Source organism: Musa acuminata, chromosome BXJ1-10 (genome assembly GCF_036884655.1).
Source record: "Musa acuminata AAA Group cultivar baxijiao chromosome BXJ1-10, Cavendish_Baxijiao_AAA, whole genome shotgun sequence".
Classification (NCBI taxonomy): Eukaryota; Viridiplantae; Streptophyta; class Magnoliopsida; order Zingiberales; family Musaceae; genus Musa; species Musa acuminata.
In genome coordinates this window covers 35,689,375-35,715,000 of record NC_088336.1, presented here as the reverse complement: position 1 = coordinate 35,715,000, position 25,626 = coordinate 35,689,375, and the positions used below count along the sequence as shown (strand labels likewise).

General features: G+C 34.4%; 1 protein-coding gene and 1 long non-coding RNA gene across 4 annotated transcripts in view; both read left to right on the top strand.

Annotated features, from left to right (window-relative positions):
- The window catches only part of LOC135594744 (uncharacterized), a 10,018-nt gene extending 2,541 nt beyond the window's left edge, over nucleotides 1-7,477 (top strand). The window contains exons 1-4 of one of the 3 annotated variants that reach the window (XR_010480221.1): nucleotides 1-1,566; nucleotides 2,233-2,403; nucleotides 3,105-5,809; nucleotides 6,764-7,477. The exon at nucleotides 1-1,566 is cut by the window's left edge and continues 2,541 nt beyond it. This is a non-coding gene — a long non-coding RNA (uncharacterized LOC135594744). Of the gene's footprint in view, nucleotides 1,567-2,232; nucleotides 2,404-3,104 lie in introns of all 3 variants that reach the window. The other 2 variants (XR_010480220.1, XR_010480219.1) reach the window with 2 other exon arrangements.
- Nucleotides 7,478-8,731: 1,254 nt separating this feature from the next.
- LOC103969739 (ADP,ATP carrier protein 1, mitochondrial) overlaps nucleotides 8,732-25,626 on the top strand; it is a 29,472-nt gene continuing 12,577 nt past the window's right edge. The window contains exons 1-2 of the mRNA XM_065085252.1: nucleotides 8,732-11,957; nucleotides 13,905-13,985. Of these exons, the coding sequence (XP_064941324.1) occupies nucleotides 13,981-13,985 (5 nt within the window). The 5' untranslated portion in view covers nucleotides 8,732-11,957; nucleotides 13,905-13,980. The remainder of the gene's footprint in view (nucleotides 11,958-13,904; nucleotides 13,986-25,626) is intronic.

Genomic DNA, 25,626 nt, shown 5'->3' with positions numbered 1-25,626 from the left:
CTTGTACAGGTTGGTAATGGTCCCCATTGATCAGTGATTTCAATAGGCGCTCGGGCGCTCCCCTAGGAGCTCGGGCGAGACGAGGCGAGGCCCGAGTGCCACGCTTCATGTCCAGGCGCCTCGCTTCAAAGAGGCGCCACTTGGGCGCTCACTCGAGCCCAGGCGTCGGGCGCTTCGGGAGAGCGCCTAGGTTAAACCAAGCGATCGAACCAGATTTTTAGGTCTGGTTGGTCTCCGGTGCTTTAGTTGGTTCAATCGAACCAACTAAATCACCGATATCAGGCTCCCTCTCGTGATTTCCCCGACTTCCTCAACCCTAACACTCGCGATTTTGTCATTGAGATTTCTTCTCTGTTGTTGTTGCTCTCTACTGTCGATGCCACTATCCCTGCTCGCTGCTGCCACAATCACTGCTCGTCGTTGCTACAATCGTTGCTTGCTGCTGCTGTCGTCACTTGTCGCGGTTGTCGCCACTCCCGCTGCCGCTCATAGCTCCCGCTTCCACTCCCCCTATCGTCGTCGCTCATCGCTCCCGCTTCAGCTACGACTGTTACTTGCTACCGCTACTGCTACCACTACCACTATCGTTACCTTAGCCTCGGTCTTCTCACACTCTTCTCATTATACTGTTAACAGTATATTAACAGTACATTGCTAATTGTATACTAATAATAGTATTTTTATTTATTAGATTAATAATTATTCTTTTGATTTTAATACTATTAATTTTTATTTATTTAATACTATATTTTTTATTTAAAAAATAAAAAAATACTATTATGGTTTATTTTTTATTGTGATATTGTACTCGATTTTCTTAATTTAATAGCATATTTTTATTTAAATAATTATATTTTTTAATTATATTATATATTTTTATATTTTAGTGCCTTGCTTCGCTCGGGCGAGCGCCTAGCGCCTTGGGTGTTTTTGGACCTTAGCGCCTTTTGGCACCTAGCGTTTTTTAAATCACTGTCATTGATACAATACCTTAAATCAGCATGGTCAGACTACAATTGCTTCGGAAAATATCAAGCCAACCCTAAATAGTTGGAATATTATGGCTTGTTTTTGTACTTGTGGATTGTTGTACTTGTGTGGTAATCAAGGATTTTACAGCAAAATGTGGATACAAGAATCTTGGTTTAATGAGATTAATAGTGCAGTAACTTTCTATCAGATGCATTCTGGAGATTGCACATCCTAAAATTTGGTGTATATGTTTGAACTTTTCTCATGCGTGTTTAGCAATTTGTTCTCATCTGTTTTCTACTGCATGGGTGGATTTATTTGCTTGATATCTGCTGATTTATTTTGTGTCATTCTTTCCTTTGATTTACTGCTGGGGTTTTTAAATGGTGTCTCTAACCTTTTTAGGTGTATTTCTTCTTAAAATTATATGTAAGATGAGTAATTTGAAAAGTCAATTTATTTATCATTTACTGCCAATACTCTTTTTTTCCTCTAAATTGGTTTGGTCAATTGCCACAGATGCGAGCTGTATCCTCAGAGTTAGAGGTCCTTGGTAGGCATCAACACCCAAATTTAACTATTCCATTTCTAAAGGTAAAAACATTTCTTTTCCAGTCTTCATTTTTTTATCTTTTTAAATTTCAGCTCTTCTACACATGGACATAGAATTAAGTTCTAGGTCTCACTAACGAGTGACCATGTTACATGAATTGTGTCCTGATTTATTTTAGACTAGTTTCTACAGCATCTTGCTGTCACATATCCTTGTTCTTATCTGATGATGGAATTCATTTGATATGTATCTGTATCTTTGACATAAACATATATGATTATCCTGCTTGACAAAAAAAATTTCAATCTGCATAAAGCTGATGTCAACATTTTGGCAGGTTCAAAGATTTTAGGTGTATATTTGTACAAACTAAAATATATTGGACCTGTATAATGTATATCATTCTATCCCTTGTTATATCAAGAAGAACTATGGTTGGCATTCCAAAGTATTTAGAATTGTGGTTAACTCTTCTTGTATCAGAGTTATGTTTCCTTTTTGTTGTATGTTTAATATACTGAATATAAATCTCTTTTGCTTGGAGAAAAAAAATCTTTTTTGTTTTATCTTGTTCTATTATTATATTCTTCTTTCTTATTTTATCTTGTTCTATTATTTCATTCTTAATCCTAAAGTTTGAAGATGTTACAAGCAGATTTTCTTATTTGTATTTTGAGCTTGCTGATTGTTAACATTCTTGTGTCTAGGCTGTGGGTGAAATTGCAAAGGCATCACAAACTGAAGCATCTTCTTTGCCAGATCAGACAGAAATATTTAGTTCACAAGTCAGCTCCAAGATTCTTATGATGCAAAAATGGATTAATGAGAATCATGTGGATAGTAGCTCCTTCTCCATGTGTACCGAATCCCAGGCTTAGGTAATTCTTATTTGTACTATAAGGATTCTGGTCTTCTGTTTCAGCTTTGATTAGTACTGTTGAATGATTGGCACATGACCATGAAATCTGCCAAATTATGTTTCATTGAATTTTTTGAGTATTAATTTAAGAAATTGCTTTTATTTGTAAAATTGTACTGTATTAATTTAAGAATTTTGTGAGTATTAATTTTGTGATTAGACAATGATTTTACTGTATATTGCTTTTATTTGTAAAATTGTACTAAAAATTCCTACATTACTGTGATCTTCGCCCAGACAGATATCTCATATTTCAAATTGTACTATTTAGTATATCTGATATCATGATGAAATATGACTAAGAGTGTAGAAGTTTAGTTGCTTTCACATATGATTGCCATATTTAACTAACAAACTAAGCACTTTGATCATAAAATTTTATACACCCCCCCAGTGAAAGAACACTTTTCTAAAAACAAAGAATTAGTTCTCTTTGAAGATGCAAAAGTGGAGACAGATTAAATAGTTATCTTCTGTGGTTTAGCAGGCTTCCAGTGCTATTTTTTTCTCATTTCTTTGTTTCAATTGGTATATTGTTATTATGATATTTTTAATCTAGTGTTTGAATATTTTATGTAGTCTTTCAAGGTTCTCTTTGTTCAATGCAAGTGCTATTTGGAATAATTTCCCATTGCCTTTTTGTTTTAATTTGACAACCAGAAATTGGATCTGTCAATTTTGATGATGTTAGTCTTCACTTGGAATATTGGGAGGAATTATTGTTTTAGTTTAATGAGATGAAAAGATACAGAAGAATTGTTGGATCTCTTGTTGGATCATGCTTAAAAGCTGCATCACCACTTGTTTCTTCACAGAAAGAATCAGCTTGTCTGGTGTCTCTGGACATTTATTGAGGTACTTGCTTGATATGTTTGTTGATAAAACATTTTTGGCCAAATGAATCTCTTTCTAATTCTCATTCTGCTGTTGCAAATACTGTTTGGTGTTTAATTGTCAGAAGGCAGCTCAATGCACAGGCACCCATTAATGCAGGTCTGGGAAGGGTCAATTATGCAGTTCTTTCTTTCAGTCAGGGAGAATTAAATTTAGTCTTTCTCAATTTAAGTTTCTACTATATAAAGGGAAAACACAAATTAAGCTCAGCCATTTCAGTATTTATTGTGATGTGAGGAAACCTCTTAGTTACCTGTGTTTAAAGTGAAACCTTACAAGTGACTTAAAAGAAAAAAAAATCTGGATTGAAAATAAGAAAAGAACAAAGGACAGCACATGTTGCCTCACAAGTAGGATACCTTTTCATGTTGATGACCCTTTTCGTTTGTTTAGCATTTCTTTGTTTGATAGCAGTATTTTCAAACTAATGGGGCTATGTAATTTTAGTGGAAAATTAATTGATTACTTATTCATATACGGCAACTTGGATTTCTGAAATTTTTTGACGTGAGGATACTTGGGTAGATGGCTTACCATTATGTACCTATCAGATACCTTATTCATTAGATAATTTTTTGGTACAAGTGATCTGTGCTTAGTCTGTGAATTCAAAATTTTTTACTACCATTCATACGCTTTATGCTTTTCATGGAGTGTATTTTGCAAATGGTTCTTCTTACGAATGACAAGCTATTAATGATGGATAGAATGATTACTGGCTACATAATGTAGTTTGCTTGTCATTTGCAAGGTTATAAAGTTGGACAAATTTTGAAGTCTATGTTTACCTAAAATCCAATGATTACAAACTAGAAATTATTTAAGCAATAGGAACATGTACATTGCCATGCAGATTTTCGATTATGTAGGTCCAAATGAAGGTTTTTTAAAGCTTTATTTTCATTTGGATCTGTTATTTTAGATGTTTATTTTTGAAGAAAGTTCATTTGGCTCTGCTATAATAGTCGTTTATTCTGTGACTTGTTCTGGATTATTGTAACAGGGAAGCCATTGTTTTGCTAAGTGAAAGGCTTGCATTTACCATCTCTTTGTTCTTTATATAACTATATGCTTGTCAAGGATTTTAAGATGTCGACCATTTGGAGATGTTACTGTATTATTTCCCTAAATCATGTGTTTCGTTGTGGCTTTCAGTTTCTAGAAGTGCCACTTTTATTGGGGTAGCAACCATGAAAAGTCAGAACATGTTCTGAATGTTGTTATATGGTTTAATTGGGAAAATGAACTGTTCTGAGTATGATTTCAAGTTTGTCATAATTTCCTTGGTGTAGGATACTTTGGGTCATGGGTACAATCCAAGCATGGGCCATGCTGCTTGGTTTTTGGTATGTGGGGGTAGGGATAATGTTGACTTTTTTGGATTAGTTCCTGATAGTTCTGTTGCTTTTCGGTCGTGTTCACTTAGTAAGTTGGGGTAAGACATCTTGATCTTTTCACAGCATTTAACTAAATGCTTTTTTTCCCAAAAAAAGGTAAGAGACATGAAAACTTGATGGTTCTTAATTTTTGTTGATTTAAGCCTTTTTTTAATGGATTTGAAGTGTAATATATCATATGAATTCCATTTTTGCTTAGATGTTCTCTATTTATAAAGCCGAATAAAACTTTGAGATTGGATTTTTAATTTGTTTATCTTGTCGTGTATGATGGCAACCTGGAAAATACAGTATTGCAAAACAGATCAACAACCTGCATCATAATTTCAAGTAGTATGATCAAAGTAAATAGACAGCAACTTCTTGTTGGTGTCTTTTTCTCAACACTCCTTTTCTCTTTCTGGAATAATGTTGTATTTTGCAGAGAACAAAATTTCACATTTATTCCCAAGGTCTCAGTCCATTGTCTTATTACTTTTAAGCAAGTCATTTAGGACTATCAGTTTAGCAGATTCTGCCTGTAAATTGCTGCCCTAAAAAGGTGTTACTGGTTAGACTGTTGCAACAAAGCAAATGTTAATGGAAGTCTTGGTTTCTGTGCCAAAATCAGTTGATATGGTAGGAAATGTGAACCCTCTTCTCCATATTATTATTGGTTATGTTTGACAATTGTGTGTTGGTTTTGAACCATTGCATAATATGTTTTCTTTGTTCAACTAAATAAAATAATTAGATGTATACTTTTGTTAGGGGCTTGAGTGGTAAATATCTTATTGGAAAATAGTAAAACAAAATCTTTCTTGTTATTCTCCTTAGATTTCAGTTGTTTGTACTTTAGAGTAAGGCATTTTTTTGTAGGATGTTTCTGTATCTCTTGCAAAAGTGGAGGAAGCTTATAAGCACGGGAAACAAACCAAAGCAGCAATCTGGGAAGCAGTTCAGTTGCTATCACTAAATGATCTGAAAGATGGGATGGAGGCTGCAGATGAGGAAGCTGACGAGAACAGAGTGCTTCCAGCAATGAACATAATCTGGCCTTATTTGATTCTTTGCCTTAAAAATAAGGTTTCAGTGGTATGATAGATTTTTTTTTTTGCTAATTTAGTAAATCTCTTTGGTCTTTTTTCCGTTAACATTTAGTCTATTCTGCGACATCGTACTTTGCTCGATTGTCTGATTTATGCTGAAGCTTCATATATATTTCTCATGTCTTGGGAATGGGAATGGAGTGGTTTACAAGAAATTAAAAAAGAAAAGACAGAGGAGAATAATGATAATATTTAACAATGAGCTCAAGTACCATATGATCAAACGCATACTAGTCTTGAGTGTAGAGATAGACATTTTATCTAATCCTTCTTGCTTTATTTGATAATGAAGTTGTAACAATTGTTAATGCTTGACAGCTCCAATAACACCATATTTTGTTTGATGCTTTAGTGGATTATGTATGATTATGCATATAGGACAAAAGGGGGGTTTGGAGCTTTAGGGCTTATGTAATGAGAGAGTTAAGAGGTAGGATAATTGGGGGAGAAATAAGATAGATATTAGGTGGATATCTTGGATTCACTCAAGTCTACCAAACTCACTTCATGGGAAGATTGTTGACATCACATCACACTGTATTGTTGTCACAAGAAATTAAATCAAGTTAGTACAATCATAGGATACATGCTCATAAAAACTATAAGTATTTTAAAAATGTTAAGAAATTAAATGGTTGTTCTGAAAGTTTGGTGTCAGAAGGTGTTGATTTGGTTTTGAAACTTTGCCCAATTGCAAAAAAATAAAAAATAAAAATATTTGGGCTACTGATAGGCCATGCCAATGTGTATTGTGTATTGTGTCTTATGCGGTGGTGTTGGAGCATTTGATACATATATGAATATGGAGTGTTGGTACTTCCAAGTTGAAAAGCCTTGACATGTGGCTCCATGTTATTTTGGACTTTTAGTAACCATTAAAGGATTTATGCTATTAGGGTTCAAATATTGTCTTCTGATGTTTCTAACTTGCTGTATTTAGCCATTAAAGGACTTCTAACTTGAGGAAAGAATTCTTCTCCCTTACCGAAGTAATTCTATCACTTCAGAAGAACCTATGGCTGAAGTCTCCAGCCAAAAAATCCAGTCTGCAGTATTGGACATGATTACCATGATATGTTCGGACAAGAGGACTAGTTCAGCATTACAGACAGTCCTGAAGAAGGTTAGTGGTATTGTCGTAGGTATTGCTTGCAGTAGCATGTCAGGTCTCAAAGATGCATCTCTAAGGGCATTATCAGGACTTGCTTGCATTGATTCAGACCTTACCTGGCTTCTGCTTGCCGACGTCTACTATTCCCTGAATAGAAGGGGGATGTTATCCTTCCACCATGTCGAGATCTGGCGGGGATTTCTGAGCTGCTTCCTGCCGCATCATCCAAAAAGGAATATTTGTTTGTGAATTATGCAGGAGAAGATTTAGGCCTTGATATAGATCCTTCATCCGTGGAGGTAGTATTTAGAAAGATGGAATCAGTAGTTCTTTTATGATAACATTTGTACAGTCATCTGTATCATGTTGAATGTACTCTGTAAATTTGTGGGAGATGTTAAGAATCACTGAGAATGTAAAAGGGCATTAGATGTCACTTTGCACATGGTAGTTATAAGATTATGTTACATGCGGAGGCTTTTAGTGCACGTTTCCCAAATGTTCGAGGCAATGTTTTCAAAGGGCATTTTCCTTTTCTAGCAAGGCAAGTTTAGGTGACTTTTCTTCAGTGAGATAATTTCTTATATATTCTGTCTCATGGTGTTAAATGATTTCATTTGTATGATGTTCATGAAACTCTGAAATCTACTCAAATGTTTGGTTATCATACCATTAATAGTGTGATTCCTCTTGTTATCCTTGGTTGTTTTTTAGGTTTACATATGTATTTTCAATTGGGGTATGCCGTAGTTGCGAAGCACAGTATCGGTTTGTGATGCTATCTCAGCCAACCGTTGAAAAGATGAGAACATCACCTTATCAGTTTGCAAGCAGAAACGACGTCGTGTGTGGGATCGTCGAAATAATCATCTGGCCCCAATCGTGTTAAACAGTAGGAAACAGCAGGTGCCTGGAGCATAGGAATGTAGATTGTCTGTCTTCATCATCAAATCAAAGAGGAGTAGTATCATACGAAGAACAAACGAGCAACCGCTAATTGGTAGCTGAACACAGTGTCGATGAGAACACACGGGATGATCGTCAGCGTTTCAATACCATTGATTGATGAGTACAAGCTTATCTAGGTACCTCTGGTTGACATGGGAGACTTGATGTGGTGAGACCACACATTGTTTTATTGGAAATCATTTTATTAGTGACTCAGTTTGAGATGATCGGATAGGCGGATTGGGATTTTCCTAGTTGTAAGATTCCTTCCTGGGGCTAGGTCATTCAGGTGTTTTCGAGCGATCGATGATCCTACTTGGCAGGGTGACACCGGAGGTTGTCTGACATGATCCCTCCGATGCTTAAGTTAGCAAAAAGGAGAAGACAGTAATGTAAACTATATGACTGAGTTAGTGTGTAGACTCCTCTTTTGACATCTACTTAGGGATAGTTTTTATAAGGATCGATCGTTTGTAGATTGTTAGTGTTTGTTGATATTTTAAATGAGTAGTTTATTTGTTTTAGGGTAATTATTATGAATGTGACGACTGGTATTATTTTTTTACGGTTGCACGTGCCCGCGCGAATGGTACTGAAGGCTTCTCGTATATTACACGTCGTTGTAGAGGGTAATGCGGTTAATTCATAGTGATGCCGTTACGCCACGTTGCCTGACAGTGATTCCGTGTTCGTGATGTCGTTATGGAGACGGAGGAGATCGTATTCCGTTAACGGATCGTTTCTAGCAACCCGGGCCTCCCTCTCACCGACCTATGATACTAGACACTCCACCCCTATATATTCTCCTCTGTCCTCCCCATCATATTTCTTGAAACGCCTCGTTTGTTCTCTGTCTTCGTTCTCTTCGAGCTCTGTCGTTGCTTCCGAGTTCTTGAAATTTTCTTTACGGAACTTTGTCTGCTCCCTCAAAGAAAATAGGAATCAGTGCTATTTAGTACGTGAGAGGACCACTATCAGCCACTCCTTGTCGCCTCTCTGCGTCGTCTCCGAGAAAAGAGGGAGCCGCTTCGGAAGGGTAAAACCTTAATATCATGTGAATTCTTCCTTGATTTCTCGAGATCTTTGTCTATTTTCATGTTTTCTTCGTTTATCTGGTTGCTGATCGTGTATCTGACCGGATTGATCGGGTCCTGTGTCTTCCATTTCGCTATTTTCGAGTCGCTTTAAAGATATTTTCAAGTGTGTTCTCTACTAAATTATGGATCGATGTGATCTTTGATTAAGCAATTCGTTAGACAGATATCTGTTCTTCTTTCCAGATCGGTATCATTCTCGTCTTTTTCGTGTTAATTTTTTGATCGATCTAGCGTTGGGAATCTTGTTTTAGAGACGGATATGGTGGGTATAAGGGTTGGTTGTTTGTCATGAAAACTGTTAGATCAGGTAGATCTGCAATGGTTTTAGGGGTGGCCTTGTTCTATATGCTTGATTTTCTTTACGGACCTTTGTATGCACCCTAAGAAAAAAGAGGAATCACTGCCATTTAATACGCGAGAGGACCTCTCTGTCATCCCGTTCTTGCGTTTCTGTCGCCTCTCTCCTTTGTCTCCGAGAAATGAGGGTGCCGCTTCGGAAGGGTAAAACCTTAATCTCATACGAATTCTTCCTTGATTTCTGTAGATCTTTGTCTATTTTCATGTTTTCTTCGTTTATCTGGTTGCTGATCGTGTACCTGAGCGGATCGATTGAGTCCTGTGTCTATCATTTCGTTATTTTCGAGTCGATTTGAAGATATCTGTTCGTTATTTACAAGTGTGTTCTCTTATTTTCGTTATTTACAAGTCGATTTGAAGATATCATTTCGTTATTTTCGAGTCGATTTGAAGATATCATTTCGTTATTTTTGAGTCGATTTGAAGATATTTGTTCGTTATTTACAAGTGTGTTCGTTATTTGAAGATATCTGTTCGTTATTTTCGTTATTTTCGAGTCGATTTGAAGATATCTGTTCGTTATTTGAGTCTTGTGTCTATCATTTCGTTATTTACAAGTGTGTTCTCTACTAAATTATGGATCGGTGTGTCTTTGATCAAGCAATCCGTTAGACAGATATCTGTTCTTGTTTTCAGATCGGTATCATTCTCTTCTTTTTTGTTTTTTTTTAATTGGTCTAGCGCTGGGAATCTTGTTTTAGAGATGGATATGGTGGGTATAAGCATTGGTTGTTTGTAGTGGAAACCGTTTGATCAGGTAGATCTGCAATGGTTTTAGGGGCGGCCTTGTTCTTGACGCTTGATTTAGTACATTAATCGCATCTGATCTCCTTTTTTACAAGGACTGTAGGCTGTTTCATGGTTCTTGTTTGCAAATTTGGTCCCTGATAGCTTTCGAGGTGGTAGACATCTCAGATTAGCTTGGGGATTTTAGACCTTGGAGCTTGTAGCTTCTCTAATCATGATACGTTTATTGATCTATGACTTGCAGTTTTTTATGTGGCTAAATTTATAGTACATAGACTTGGCACCGATAACACTTGGTTATTTACTTCTAAAATAAAGTATTGGTTTTGACGTGGAGTAGCATGGTTTATATATATGTTTGCTCTCTTTTATGGAGTTATTTAAACTATTCCATTGGAGATCGTCTGTTTTATTTATAGAAACCCATGGTGGTAACGTTTATGATCTATTAAGCTCTGTATTTTGTGTGATGAAGCTTTAAGGTTATTTTGACCGTTGAAATTGTTAACTATTGTATTTTATATTCTTGGTCATCTGGAATTCTTCATGATGAGGTATTCAATTTGGTAAATGTTTCATTTGTTTGTGGCTGTTTGCTTTCATCTTTTCTTGTATTGATTATTTACTGTATTTTATGTGATTCTTTATAGCACAAATGTCTGCACATTTTCTTTGTATAAAAGTACCAGCCTTGTAGGTTGTTCATAAAAATTGTTCAGTTTTGCAATTCTCATGACAATATCCCAATTATCATATTTTTTAATTCTCATAATCTTAAACATTAATGCCTCTTATTAGTCTATTTTTAGGTAATTATGGTATGGTCAGACAAAACTACTTGTATACAGTTAATCTATTTTTTAGTCTATTTTTAGTCTGTTGGTTAGACAAAACATTAATGCCTCTTTTTTAGTCTATTTTTAATCTATTTTTCATGGATGGGTCGGAGGTGGGTTTTCTCTTGTTGCATCGGTCTTCGATGACAATGGCATGCTTTTGCTTGCTTCCATCCTTATTGTCATCGTTCCATCATAAGTCCTTGATCCTTGGTCCAAAGATGGTTCGGTACAGGGATTCTTTGTGAAAGATTCTTATGGTCTATTTCATGACCACCCCTTCCTCGATGGTGGCGAAAACCTAGCCGTAGACACCATCATCAGCTTAGCTTCCTTGGCAGAGGCTAAAATTGAAGGTGGCGATCAACAAGGAGGGTTTTCTATAGTTGCATCGATGGTGATCTCTTGCTTTCGCTTGTTTCCTACCCTACGGTGGCCATTCTATCGCAAATTCTTGATCCTTGGTGCAGAGAAGTGTCGGTACAAGGATTCTTTTGAATCGATTCTTTTGGTCACAGATTTTCATAGCAAGCTCTGCTGCTGCCTAGCTTACAATGAAGATGGCAATTGATGAGGAGGTTTTTTCTCTCATTAGGCCGGTGATGCTTTGTCTTTCTTCCAGCCCTATCATTGCTGTTTGATCACAGATTCTTGATCTCTTGGTCCAGAGGAGAAGAGTCAGTAGGTTGGTTCTTTGGGATATGGAGTGTTCATTTGCCATATGATGGATTTCTGCCCATTGGCAAGGAAACCTTCTGTCAATGGCATAATTGCATTGATAAAGGAGCCTAAGGTGGAGTAGATTATTTGGTCATAGTGTGTTGCTATGATCGTGCTGTTTGTGCTTCTTATTGATGAAGAAGAGATAATTGGATTGGGTGCCGATAAGTGGCTGAGAAAGTTTATTCATCAGTGTTTGATAAATCCAGCTAATCTGTTTGTAATACTATGATCAGCTTAGTGAGTGTGGGAAGTTCTTTATGGCAAGCTAAGGAGGGCACCGACCACAGCCAGTAAATGAATGTAATATTTATTCAGGTAAGCATTGTTTTGATTGAAGCTTATTGGACTTTCGTAGTTCTAATGCTTGAGTGAATATTCTTATGCAATTTAGTTTAGTCTCCTTTCATTTTTTTATATGGAATGTTATACATAGGTTTTTATCACATGATATTATTTTAGTAATCTCTTTTTAATAGAAGCTATAATTGATTTACATTTTCTTTCCATAATGCATTTTCATTACTAATTCTGTTACTTCTGTCATATGATATGTTATACATGTCAATACGTCATCATATATAAGATTTTTGGTTGGCTTGACGAATATGGATTCATGAATCTAACATCTATATTTTCCCCTAAACCCTAAAATTATCAAATTCTGAATTACCCTATTTTTCCGTCTGAGTTTTCAAATTTTCTTGAACTTTTTGCTATTACCCTCTTTTTTGTAATTTTAATAATTAAGCTAGTATTTATTTTGTTAAAATTTTATTTTTGTGCCAAAAAGTGGGAATCCAGTTTGAAATGTTGAAATTTTTTATTTTTCGAATTAATATATTATGTTATTAATATTTAAATAATTTTGTATATAATTTTAATAATTTTTAATAAATTTCTTCTGCATTACTGTACTTATGATTATTATTTTTTTCTAATTTTTCAATTAGTATTACTTTTTTCCCATTAATGAACAATAATGGGCCTATTGTGAGTAGTAATGGCCTGCCTCTACACAGTAATAGGCTAGTCATTTACTATCGCCAACGTGGCGTAGTTATAATTCATATATTTTAGTAATATTTATATGTTTTATCAAATCTTGATGTTAATACAATAAACTCTTCATGTTAATGTGATAAATCCCTTCGTCTCCATTGCTCTACGTAGCTCCCTCCCCTCGCATCCTAACTCCCCACAACTACCTTCTTGAGCCTCCTCTATTCAATCCATAGACATTTTCATGATTGCCTCATTTATCTCTTTTCTATCCTTCCTCGAGATAAAGAATGTCTGTCATCACCTTTGTATCTCGGGAAATCTATGGAAGAGCAGTTATCGGATGAACCAACAAGGCCTAATTTCTCTTGAACAAGGAAGGAGATGGTATTTTCCCATCTTTAAGGATTTGCTTTCTTTCTATGTCATCGTTGGTGACATTGTTGATATGTGGAATTATTTAATTATTTATTTAATACAAAATCTGAAGTTCACATTCGTTGAGCCCTGTAGGAGTTTCTTAGAACCTTATCTATAGATCTTGTTTGATTTTGATGATTGTTTTGTTGTATGCGGTGTTGGCAATTGATGTTGAAAAGCACCATCAATTTTAATTTCTCACATGCTTGCATTTTGTTATAAAATATTTGCCCGATTGCTTATTTCTCTTCTGCTCTGCTTTCTTGAGGAAAAAAAAGTTATATAGTGTAGTAGGGCCTGTAAGATAATCTCCTCTTTAAAATATGGTATAATTTCTTTTCCTCTTTTGTTTATTTCATTATGTTCGTATCCGTCCTTTTAGGTTTATGATGTCTGTGGTCACCCAGTATAATTCTTTTTATTAAAAGGTCAAAAAGGGTAGACAAATGATATTTAATATAATTATGTTTAAGCCAGAAGATGACATAGTCTACACAAGATTGACTTCTTAATATAGACAACAATTACTGGGCTTTTCATTGATGCTCAATTTATATTTATGATTGGGATAACAATAATTTGACGAAATAATAATTGTTTCATCTATTAATTATCAAGATTTTTTTGATTAAAATGTATAATAAGATCAAAGTTCAGAACACATTAGCTGGCTTTAAAGCAGCCGCAGATGGCCTAAAAATTCCCAAAAATATAGATTGGTTTGATGTTAGATAGTTGTTGGTTCGTGCCTTAATCAAAAGCTCGAAATAAAAGTTTACACAGGTTTATAGCTATGAAATTTGGATTGAATTAAAAGATCCTCCTCTTTTGGTTCTATTGTAGGATCAAATGACAAGGATGAGCTCTGGTATTAATTAGCATCAATGTTGTGGAAGGAGGTGGCATCTTTTATTACAATATGCAGTAAGCCAGCTCTGTTATCGACAAAATATCTTGTCCTCTCCAAATTGGATTAGTTCTTCCTGAATAATGTCTTTTTAGCTTATATATTTTTAGATATTTTTGCAAAGGTGAATAATTTGGTAATTTTATCAAAAGCTGGTCTTTATGTTCTTTTAGAACTTCACTCATGTTTAATTATGTACAAAATTTGTTGCTATTTTAACTTCGTATCCATAATTTATATTCTCCTTTCTGATTTTTGTCTGTTATTTTTCCAAATTTGTTGTAGTCTACCTTTTAATACTCCATGAGTCTACAACCATGTTTTTGTATGGTAATTAAACTGGTATAACATAAGTGCCTTCACATGGGAAATTTTAGAGTTTTTTGCACAGAAGTCCTATTCATGTGAGATTTTCAGCAAGAATTTATTGAACATGACATCTAGATCCTTCCTAGAATTATTTTTGTGTAGTTTTTTTTGTAGGAAGTAGATCCTTTACTGGAAAACTACTTCATCTCATGAATCTGCAATTTAAACCTGCATTTGTCTTATAAACATGATCCTTTATTATCTCTTTTCATGCTGGCCAAAAGGACATTCGTGTTGGTTACCATTTTTTTTTGTTATGTCCTTAAACTTTAAACATTTGTCCACTAGGCATTATGATTTATTCTCCTTATTGTATTCCTTATGTGCATAATATTTTAGTCTAGAACATGTGATTTTTCCTTAGGCATTCCAAGTGCTCTTAAATCAATTTAAAAGTTCTTTGTTGAGTACTCACATATGAAACTATACTTACAACCAGTGATTTAAAAAGCGCTAGGCGCTAAGGTCTAAAAACACCTGAGACGCTAGGCGCTTGCTCGAGCGAAGCGAGACGCTAAAATATAAAAATATATAATATAATTAATAAAAAAATTATTTAAATAAAAAATATATTATTAAATTACGAAAATTGGGTACAAAATCACAATGTCACGTTAACAAAAAGTCTAAAAAATCAAAACAATAAAATTTTACATCAAATCTATAGAGTTGCTCTGTACATTTATCATTTATTCTGAAACCTAACCATAATTTTAAATAAATAAAAATTAATAATATTAAAATTAAAATAATATATTATTGATCTAATAAATAAAGATAATGTTATTAGTATATAGTTAGTAGTATACTGTTAGTAGTATACTGTTAATATACTGTTAACAGTATAGTGAGAAGAGTTTGAGAAGATCGAGGCTATTGAGGCAATAGCAACATTAGCAGACGGTAGCGACAGCGGGAATGGCGACAGTGGTCGTGATAGCAGCGGCAAGCGACGATTGTGGCAACGGCGAGCAGTCGGCGAGCAATGATTGTGGTAGCGACAAGTAGCAACAGTAGCGGCAAGCAACGATAATGGAAGCGGCAGCAGAGAAGAAATCTCGGTGGTAAAATCGCGAGTGCTAGGGTTGGGGAAGTCGGGGAAATCACGGGAGGGAGCATGATATCTATGATTTAGTTGGCTCGATTGAACCAACTAATGCACTGGAGACCGACCAGACCTAAAAATTTGGTTCGGTCGCCTGGTTTAACCAAGGCACTCGTCCGAATCGACCGGCGCCTCTTTGAAGTGCTCCTTCTGGAAATGAAGCGAGGCACTTGGACCTCGCCTCGCCTCTCCTCTCCCGAGCATCTATTGTAATCACTACTTAATACTCAGCTCATATATGAAAGTATTACTGGTGGTCCATACTCTATGGTGGAGTGTCACTAGCAATCACTAAAGGTCACATCTTTAAGAAGCTGGAGGAAGCAACCAATATTTGATTGCTTCCTTAGGGTTTGCTAGGGGTGAGATGAATTTTAGATGTTTAATAGTTAACCATATGATTTGATGATCTTACAGTGCAAATATTTAACCATAGAATTTGGAGATGTTTGATCTTGGCTGAAACATGCTAAGGCAAAGAAAGGGAGAAGAGGAAAGGGGATATGTTGCCAACGATAGTGGGTGTGGCAACAATTGCTGTAAAGGAGAAAGTGTAATGGCTTTTAGAAAAGGGAGAAGAGGGAAGAAAGAGAGGGGGGTTGCCACCAAAGGAAGAGGGGTTGTCAATTGTTGGTTATCAATTGCCAATCGCCAATCACATCACTATTGAATGCAAGGAGAGTTGCACGGAGGGTAAGCCAATTCGTTGGTTGGACAAATCATTTCTTATTTAGGGATTCTCAGCTTTGGTGTGTTTAATTTAATATTTATAATCATATATATATAGAAAAATAAATATATAAATTAGTGGCAAAACATGCGATGTCACTAATATAGATTTTGATGATAAATGTGAAATTATTGTCAATCAAGATATTATTTATCGTAATACCTAGCATGGATTGATTATCTTCATATTATACCAACATAGATTGTTATACAAAAGTGATCACTTTATGCATACGAAATCAGCCAATTCTTTATTTTAAGGGTATTAGGCATGATTCACATCCTTGTCTTATATCATTACGTCAAGTTTATAGTCATAAACAAAAGGGTTGTTGTTGCTATCTTGTATGGGTGAAGTAGTATGCAGATCAAAAAATTAATCTAAATAAAATTTATGTGTTTGGAGAGTTCCCTGATGTTTTCTCGGATGACTTACTCGGATTACCTCTAAATGAAGAAAGTGAATTTGTTATTTATTTAGTCTCCGAGGACAATCCCAATATCTAAGCCCTCCTATAAAGTGGCACCACTCGAGCTAGAGGAATTGAAGAAGCAACTACAAAAACTGTTAGATAAGCCTCTATCCAGGTACTCCGATGTTGTTAGTTAAGAAAAAGGATGAATAATTGAGGTATTGTATTAATTATAAATAATTGATATTATACTCGGCATGGATTGACTATCTTCATATTATACCATTATAGATTGTTATACAAAAGTGATTACTTTTTGCATATCAAATCAGCCAATTCTTTATTTTAAGGGTATTAGGCTGGATTCACCAACTTGCCATATATCGTTACTTCATGCTATCGTCATATACAAAAGGGTTATTGTTATTATCTTGTATTGGTAAGGGAGTATTCAGATCAAGAAACTAATTTAAATGATACTTCTGTGTTCAGAGAGTTCCCTGATGTATTCTTGGATGACTTGCTCGGATTACCTCCAAATGGAGAAGGTGAATTTGTTATTGATTTGGTCTCTGGGGACTACCCCAATATCTAAGCCTCCCTATAGAATGACACCTCTCGAGTTAGTGGAATTAAAGAAGCAACAATAAGAATGGTTAAATAGGAGTTTCATTATGAATTCTTAATAATACCTTTTGGCTTGACAAATGCCTCTGTAGCTTTTATGGATCTAATAGATAAGATATTACAGCCACTCTGGGATGATTGTATAATTTTATTTATTTATGATATATTATTGTATGCAAGGAGTAACCAGGTGCATAAAGAACACATAAAAAATGTATTGTCAATACTAAGAAAAAAGTTTTATGCAAAGTCTAGCAAATGTGAATTTTGGTTGAATGAAATTGTCTCTATAGGGCAAGTGATTTCAAGTAATTATATCTATGTTGATCCAAATAAAGTGGAAGTGGTAGTTAAATGGGAAATATCAATGACTATGACAGAACTTAGAAGTTTCTTGGGCATGGCAGGCTATTACATAATATTTTGTTCAACCTAGATTAATGAATTGTCTGCTATATGTAACTACGATTGTTGGGGATTCTTTCACAACAAACTTGATCTATCCATCTTATTTGATTTCTATTGGAGAACAAAAACTTCTTACTGATTTGATTCTCCTAGAGATTCAGGGTTTTGATATTATACTTAGCGTGGATTGACTATCTTTCTATCATGCCAGTATAGATTTTTATACAATGGTAATCACATTTTGCATACCAACTCGGACAATTCTTTGTTTTAAGGGCATTAGGCTTGATTCATCTCCTTGCCTTATATCGCTACTTCAAGCTCATTGACTTATACAAAAGGGCTTTTGTTGTTATCTTTTATTTGTAAAGAAGTATTCAGATCAAGAAACTAATTTAAATGAAACTCCTGTGTTTAGAAAGTTCCCTATTCTATTCACGGATGACTTGCTCGGATTACCTCCGAATGGAGTAGGTGAATTTGCTATTGATTTGATGCCCGAGGACAAGCCCAATATCAAAGCCTCCTTATAGAGTGGCATCACTCATGTTTATGGAATTGAAGAAGCAACTACAAGAACTATTAGATAAGAGTTTCATTCGATCTAATGTCTCATCATGGGGCGCTCCGATATTGTTAGTTAAGAAAAAGGTTGAACCATTAAGGTCCCGTATCGATTATAGACAGTTGAATCGGGTGCACTTAGAAGTGATTGCAACATTTTATTACAACAGATTACTGGAGGGATTCTCTCTAATTGCTATTCCTCTCACCAAACTAACCCAAACGAATGTGACATTTGAATTGGGTGAAGATTTTGAGAGAAGTTTTCAAGAGTTACAAAGAAGATTGACTAGTGCCCCTATTATTATTTTTTCAAATGTTAATGAGGGATTTGTTGTTTATACAGATGCTTCGAGAATGGACTTTGATTGTATTTTGATGCGAGATAGGAAAGTGATTGCTTATACTTCTAGACCATTGAAAATTTATAGGCAAAATTATCAACTCATGATTTAAAATTTGGTGCAATTACTTTTACTATAAAGATTTGGAGATATTTTTTATATGGGCGAACATTTAAAATCTTTACTGATCACAAGAGTTTAAAGTATATTTATGCCTAGAAAGAGTTATATATGAGACAACGGAGATAGATAGAAATTCTAAAGGATTATCATTGCACCATCGGTTATCACTTAGGTAACGCCAATCTTGTAGTTGATATAATTTGTTGAAAATTTATAAGTTTTAAGGCTATTATAAAGAAAAAATAATAGAAGTCATTGGATAAAAATTGACTTGAATGTTTTGAGGATAGTGCGAGTTTGAGAATGTTTTGAGGATAGGTTCAATCTGGTCTCATTCGACAAATTAAAGAATGTCAATTACAAGTTCCACATTTAGTTTATTTGAGGAATGATGTAGAAAAGTATTTGAAATCATCTTTTTGAGTTTCCGAGAATAGCCTATTGAGTATAAAGTATTCATCCATAATAATTCAGATATCAGGAAACAAATCTCGGGGGAATGTTATAATTCCAAGTACACCATACTTCCTGATAGCTCATACTTACTTATTCGAGAGAGATCCGGTATATATTTTCAAATCATTGATCATCGATTCCTATACTTTGGGGGTGATAAGTAGTTCTAAACTTGATTTTAGTGCCCAGAGGTTCTTATACTTTTCTCCATAATCTAGAAAGGCAAAGGGATTTGAAAGGAGACAAAGGCCAACAATCAAAAATCAGATATCATATTTATAGCTCTGAGCATATGCTGATGTGGTAGACAAATCTATGATAATCGAAAAAAACATTAAGAATATTTTATAGATCAGGGGCAAGAAAGACAAGGATAAGCTTCACAACAAAAATAATAGAGAAAAAAAATCATAAACTGGTAACATGAGGGTTAAAGATATCTAGATTGGGAAAGAGAAGATATCATAAAGGACTCAATCATGTGTAAAATGCATATTAAACCATAAAAAGTTGGTGTTTTCAGTTCATTGGAGCCATTTTTGCATGTCGAAAGTTGGATCGCAAAGTAAAATATTGCCCTCTGAATAAGAAGAAAGAGCCACTACCTCTTAGATCATCGTTCCATGTGAAAGTGTATACTATCATTGTATAGTATTTCGTAGCAAACTCGGTAGTCCAATGTATTATTCAAGTTTCTTATATAAATGCAAAAATTTTGTTTGACCTTGGTTCCAATCTATCTTTTGTTTTATAATATTTTTCTTATCACTTGGTGTTCAACCTAAACTAATGAATTAGGTTGCTATTTGTGACTACGATTGTTAGGGATTCATTGACAATAAACTTGATCTATCCATCTTATTTGATTTTTATTGGAGAACACACTTTTTGCTGATTTGATTCTCTTAGAGATTCTGTATTTTGATATTACACTAGGCATGGATTGACTATATTTGTATTTGTCAATAAGCTTGATTATGAGATTCTGCATTTTGCATGCCAACTTAGCAAATTCTTTATTTTAAGGATATTTGGCTTGATTTTCCTCTTATCCTTATATTGTTACTTTAAGCTCATCGACTTATTCAAAAGGACTGTTGTTGCTATCTTGTATTTGTAAAAGAGCATTCAATCAAGAAACTAATTTAAATAAAACTCCTATATTCGGAGAGTTCCCTATTCTATTCTTAAATGACTTGCTCGGATTACCTCTAAATGGAGAAGGTGAATTTGCTATTGATTCGTCCTCGGGGACAACCCCAATATCTAAGCCTCCCTACAGAGTTACACCAATCGAGTTTATGGAATTGAAAAAGCAACTACAAGAACTGTTTGATAAGAGTTTTATTATGTCTAATGTCTCATCATGAGATGCTCCGATGTTGTTAGTTAAGAAAAAGGATGAAACATTAAGGACTTGGATTGATTATAAATAGTTGAATTTGGGGCACTTAAGTATAAGTATCCTCTACCCACAGTTGATGATTGATTTTATCGATTGTATGGTGCACAAGTGTTTTCGAAGATTTGTATGAGGTTTGTTTACTATCAATTAATGATTAAGAAAGGGGATTTCTTAAAAATAACATTTAGAACTTGATATGGTCAGTGCGAATTCTTAATAATGTCGTTCGATTTGATATGTCCTTACAGCTTTTATGTATCAAATAGATAGGATAATTCAGCCACTTTTGATTTTTAGCTTTTGTCTCCTTTTAAATCTCTTATCCTTTCAAGATTACGAAGATGATTATATAAATCTATGGATGCTAAAATCAAGTTTATTTTATCGACCCTCAAATCGATGATCAATGATTTGAAAGTATATAGCGGATCCCGCTCATATTATTAATTTTGAACAATCATGATGCATAATATACTTGGAATTATGATATTCCTCCAAAATTTGTTTCCTGATATATGAATTATTAGTGTCGAATATTTTATCGCGAAATCTCAAAAGGCTATGCTCGGAAACTCTAAAATCGGACTTCAATCCATTATCTACTTTATTCCTTAAATAGACAAAACGTGGATCTTATAGTTCTTCCAACTAATAATTTAAAATTAGTTGAAATTACTTTTGCTCTAAATATTTAAAACATTATTATTATTGGCGAACATTTGAAATCATTTCTGAATGCACCAACCGTTATCACTTTGGTAAAACAAATGTTTTAGCTGATACACTTAGAAGAATATGTATAAGTTTGATGGATAATTTTGGTGGTGATGCAACGTAAGTCATTGAAAAAAAATTATGACCTGAATGTTTTTAGGAAATTGCTAGACTCGGCCAATTTTTGCATACCAACTCAGCCAATTCTTTATGTTAAGGGCGTTAGGTTTGATTCACCTCCTTGCCTTATATCGTTACTTCAAGCTCATCGACTTGTACAAAAGGGTTTTTGTTGCTATGTTATATTTGTAAAAGAGTATTCAGATAAAGAAACTAATTTAAATACAACTCCTGTGTTCAGTGAGTTCCCTATTATATTCTCGGATGACTTGCTCGGATTACTTCCAATGGAGTAGGTGAATTTGCTAATGATTTCGTCCCTAGGGATAACCCCAATATCTAAGCCTTCAATGACTTGCTCGGTCTAATGTCTCATCATTGGTTGCTCCGATATCGTTAGTTTAGAAAAAAGAACCATTGAGGTCTTGTATCGATTATAGATAGTTGAATCAGGAGCACATTAAGAATAAGTATCCTCTGCCCAAAATTGATGAATGGTTTGATTGATTGTATGGTACACAAGTCTTTTCGGAGATTGATATGAGGTTTGGTTACTATCAATTGAAAATTAAGAAAGAGGACACCTCATTTGTAGCTTTTAGCACTTGATATGGTCGTTGTGAATTTTTAATAATGTCATTCGGCTTGATCAATGCCCTTGCAGCTTTTATGTATCTAATGGATAGAATAGTTCAGTCACTCTTGGATCACTGTATAATTAATTGTATTCGTTGATGATATGTTACTGTATGCGAGGGATAACAATGTGCATAAAGAACATTTAAGAAATTTGTTGTGAATACTAAGAGAAAAAAAGTTGTATGCAAAGTCCATCAAATGTGAATTTTTGTTGAACGAAGTTGTCTTCGTAGGTCATGTGATTTCAACGAAAGGTATCTCTGTTGATCCAAAGAAAGTGGAAGTCGTGGTTAAATGGGAAATATCAATGACTATGATAGAACTTAGAAGTTTCTTGGAAATGACAGGTTATTACAAGGGATTGCAGGAGGGATTCTCTCGAATTGCTACTACTCTCACCAAACTAACCCAAGGGAATATGACATTTGAATTGGGTGACGATTTTGAGCGAAGTTTTCAAGAGTTATAAAGAAGATTGACTAGTGCCCCTATTGTATTTTGATGAAAGATGGGAAAGTGATTGTTTATACTTCTAGACAATTGAAATGTTTTGAATAAAATTATTCGACTCATGATTTGAAATTAAGTGCAATTACTTTTGCTATAAAGATTTAGATATATTATTTACATTGGCGAACATTTGAAATATTTACTGATCACAAGAGTATAAAGTATATTTTTACCTAGAAAGAGTCAAATACGAGATCATGGTGACATATAGAAATTTTAAAGGATTATGATTGTACCTTCTGTTATCACTTAGGTAAGGCCAATATTGTAGTTTATATAGGTAGTATAAAATGTATTAGTTTTATGGCTAATCTAATGGTTAAGCAACGGAAATCAATGGAAAAAATAATGACTCGGAGGTTTTGAGGATAGTACGAGACTCGATGATTTTGATAGCCTATATCCAGGTTCTATCTTATCTCATTCGACAAATTAAAGAATGACAATTACAAGATTCACGTTTAGTCTACTCGAGGAATGAAGTAGAAAATTGATTGAAATCAGATTTTTGTGTTTTCGAGGATATCCTATTGAGATTTCGGGATAGATTATTCGTTCTTAATAATCCTAATATCTAGAAACAAATCTAGGAGGAATGTTATAATTCTAAGTACAGCATGCTTCTTGATAGCTCATACTTAATTATATGAGAGGGATCCGATATATACTTTCAAAGCATTGATCATCGATTTGAGGGTGATAAGGAGTGCTAAACTTGATTTTCGTGTCCATAGATTCCTATACTTCTCTTCATAATCAGATATAAGATTTAAAGCTCTGAGCATATGTCGATGATGTAGAAAAAGCTATAATAATCGAAAAAAACATTGAGGATATTCAAGAGATCAAGGGCATGAATTGCAAGGATTAGCTTCACAACAAAAATAATAGAAAAAATAATTCAGAAAGTGGCAACATGAGGGTTAAAGACATCTAGATTGGGAAAGAGAAGCCATCACAAAGGCTCAATCTTGTGCAAAATACATATTAAATCATGAAAAAGTTAATGTTTTCAGTTTATTTGAGCCTGTTTTTCCTATGGAAAGTTGTATCGTAAAGTAAAGTATTGGCCTTCGAATAAGAAGAAATATTTACTGCCTCCTAGATCATCGGCCCATGTTAGAGTGTATGCTATCATTGTACAGGATTTCAGTGCTTCTAAACCAGTAATCGAATGTATTATTCAAGTTTCTAATTGAAATGCAAATGTTTTATTTGACCCGGGTTACAATCTATCTTTTGTTTTACAATATTTCAGATCAAGAACCAAATTTAAATAAAACTCTTGAGTTCAGAGAGTTCCCTATTATATTCTCGGATGACTTGCTCGGATTACCACAAAATGGAGTAGGTGAATTTGCTAATGTTTTCGTCCCTGGGTACAACCCCAATATCTAAGCCTCCCAATAGAGTGGCACCACTAATGTTTATGGAATTCAACAAGCAACTATAAGAACTGTTAGATAAGAGTTTCATTCGGTTTAATGTCTCATCATGGGGTGCTCCGATGTCTTTAGTTAAGAAAAGGATGAACCATTGAGGTCTTGTGTCGATTATAGATAGTTGAATTAAGTGCATATTAAGAATAAGTATCCTCTACCCAGAATGGATGATTGATTTGATCGATTGTATGGTGCACAAGTCTTTTCGAAGATTGGTATGAGGTTTGGTTATTATCAATTGAAGACTAAGTAAGAGGATACCTCAAATATAGCTTTTAGCACTTGATATTGTCGTTACTAATTCTTAATAATGCCCTTCGGCTTGACCAATGCCCTTGCGGCTTTTATATATCTAATGGATAGGATATTTCAGTTATTCTTGGATCACTGTATAATTGTATTCGTTGATGATATGTTACTGTATGCGAGGGGTAACAAGGTGCATAAAGAACACCTGAGAAATTTATTGAGAATACTAAGAGGAAAAGCGTTGTATGCAAAGTCCATCAAATGTGAATTTTTGTTGAACGAAGTTGTCTTCTTAGGTCATGTGATTTCAACGAAAGGTATCTCTGTTGATCCAAAGAAAGTGGAAGTCGTGGTTAAATGGAAAATATCAATGGCTAAGATAGAACTTAGATGTGTCTTGGGCATGGCAGGTTATTACAAGGGATTGAAGGAGCGATTCTTTCGAATTGCTACTCCTCTCACCAAACTAATCCAAGGGAATGTGACATTTGAATTGGGTGAAGATTTTGAGCGAAGTTTTCAAGAGTTATAAAGAAGATTGACTAGTGCCCCTATTATCTCTATTTCTTATGATAGCGAGGGATATGTAGTTTGTACAGATGTTTCGAGAAAGAAACCTTTATTGTATTTTGATGCAAGATTGGAAAGTGATTGTTTATTTTTCTAAACAATTGAAATATTTTGAATAAAATTATTCGACTCATGATTTGAAATTAGGTGTAATTACTTTTGCTATAAAGATTTAGATATATTATTTACATTGGCGAACATTTGAAATATTTACTGATCACAAGAGTATAAAATATATTTTTACCTAGAAAGAGTCAAATACGAGATCATGGTGACATATAGAAATTTTAAAGGATTATGATTGTACCTTCTGTTATCACTTAGGTAAGGCCAATATTGTAGTTTATACAGGTAGTAGAAAATGTACTAGTTTTATGGCTAATCTAATGATTAAGCAACGAAAATCAATGGAAAAAATTATGACCCGGAGGTTTTGAGGATAGTACAAGACTCGATTTTGTTAGCCTCTATCCAGGTTCTATCTTATCTCATTCGACAAATTAAAGAATGACAATTACAAGATCCACGTTTAGTCTACTTGAGGAATAAAGTAGAAATCGATAAAAGATTTCTTTGATATCTTTTAGGAATCTAGGATGCCAAGGACATTTGGTCGTCTTGAGGAATGAAGTACAAATGGTAGTGAAGTCGAATTTTTAAATGTTAGAGGATGACTTATTGACATTTGGGGTAGAGGGTGTGTTCGAAATGACATATTATGATTTGAAAATTATGAGAAATTGGCTGGACTCAAATAATATTGATTGCCTCTATCTATGTGCAATCTGATCTCATTCAACAAATTTAGGAAGGGGAACTCTAAGATCCACATTTAATCTACTTGAGATATGAAGTATAAAAGGGATTGAAG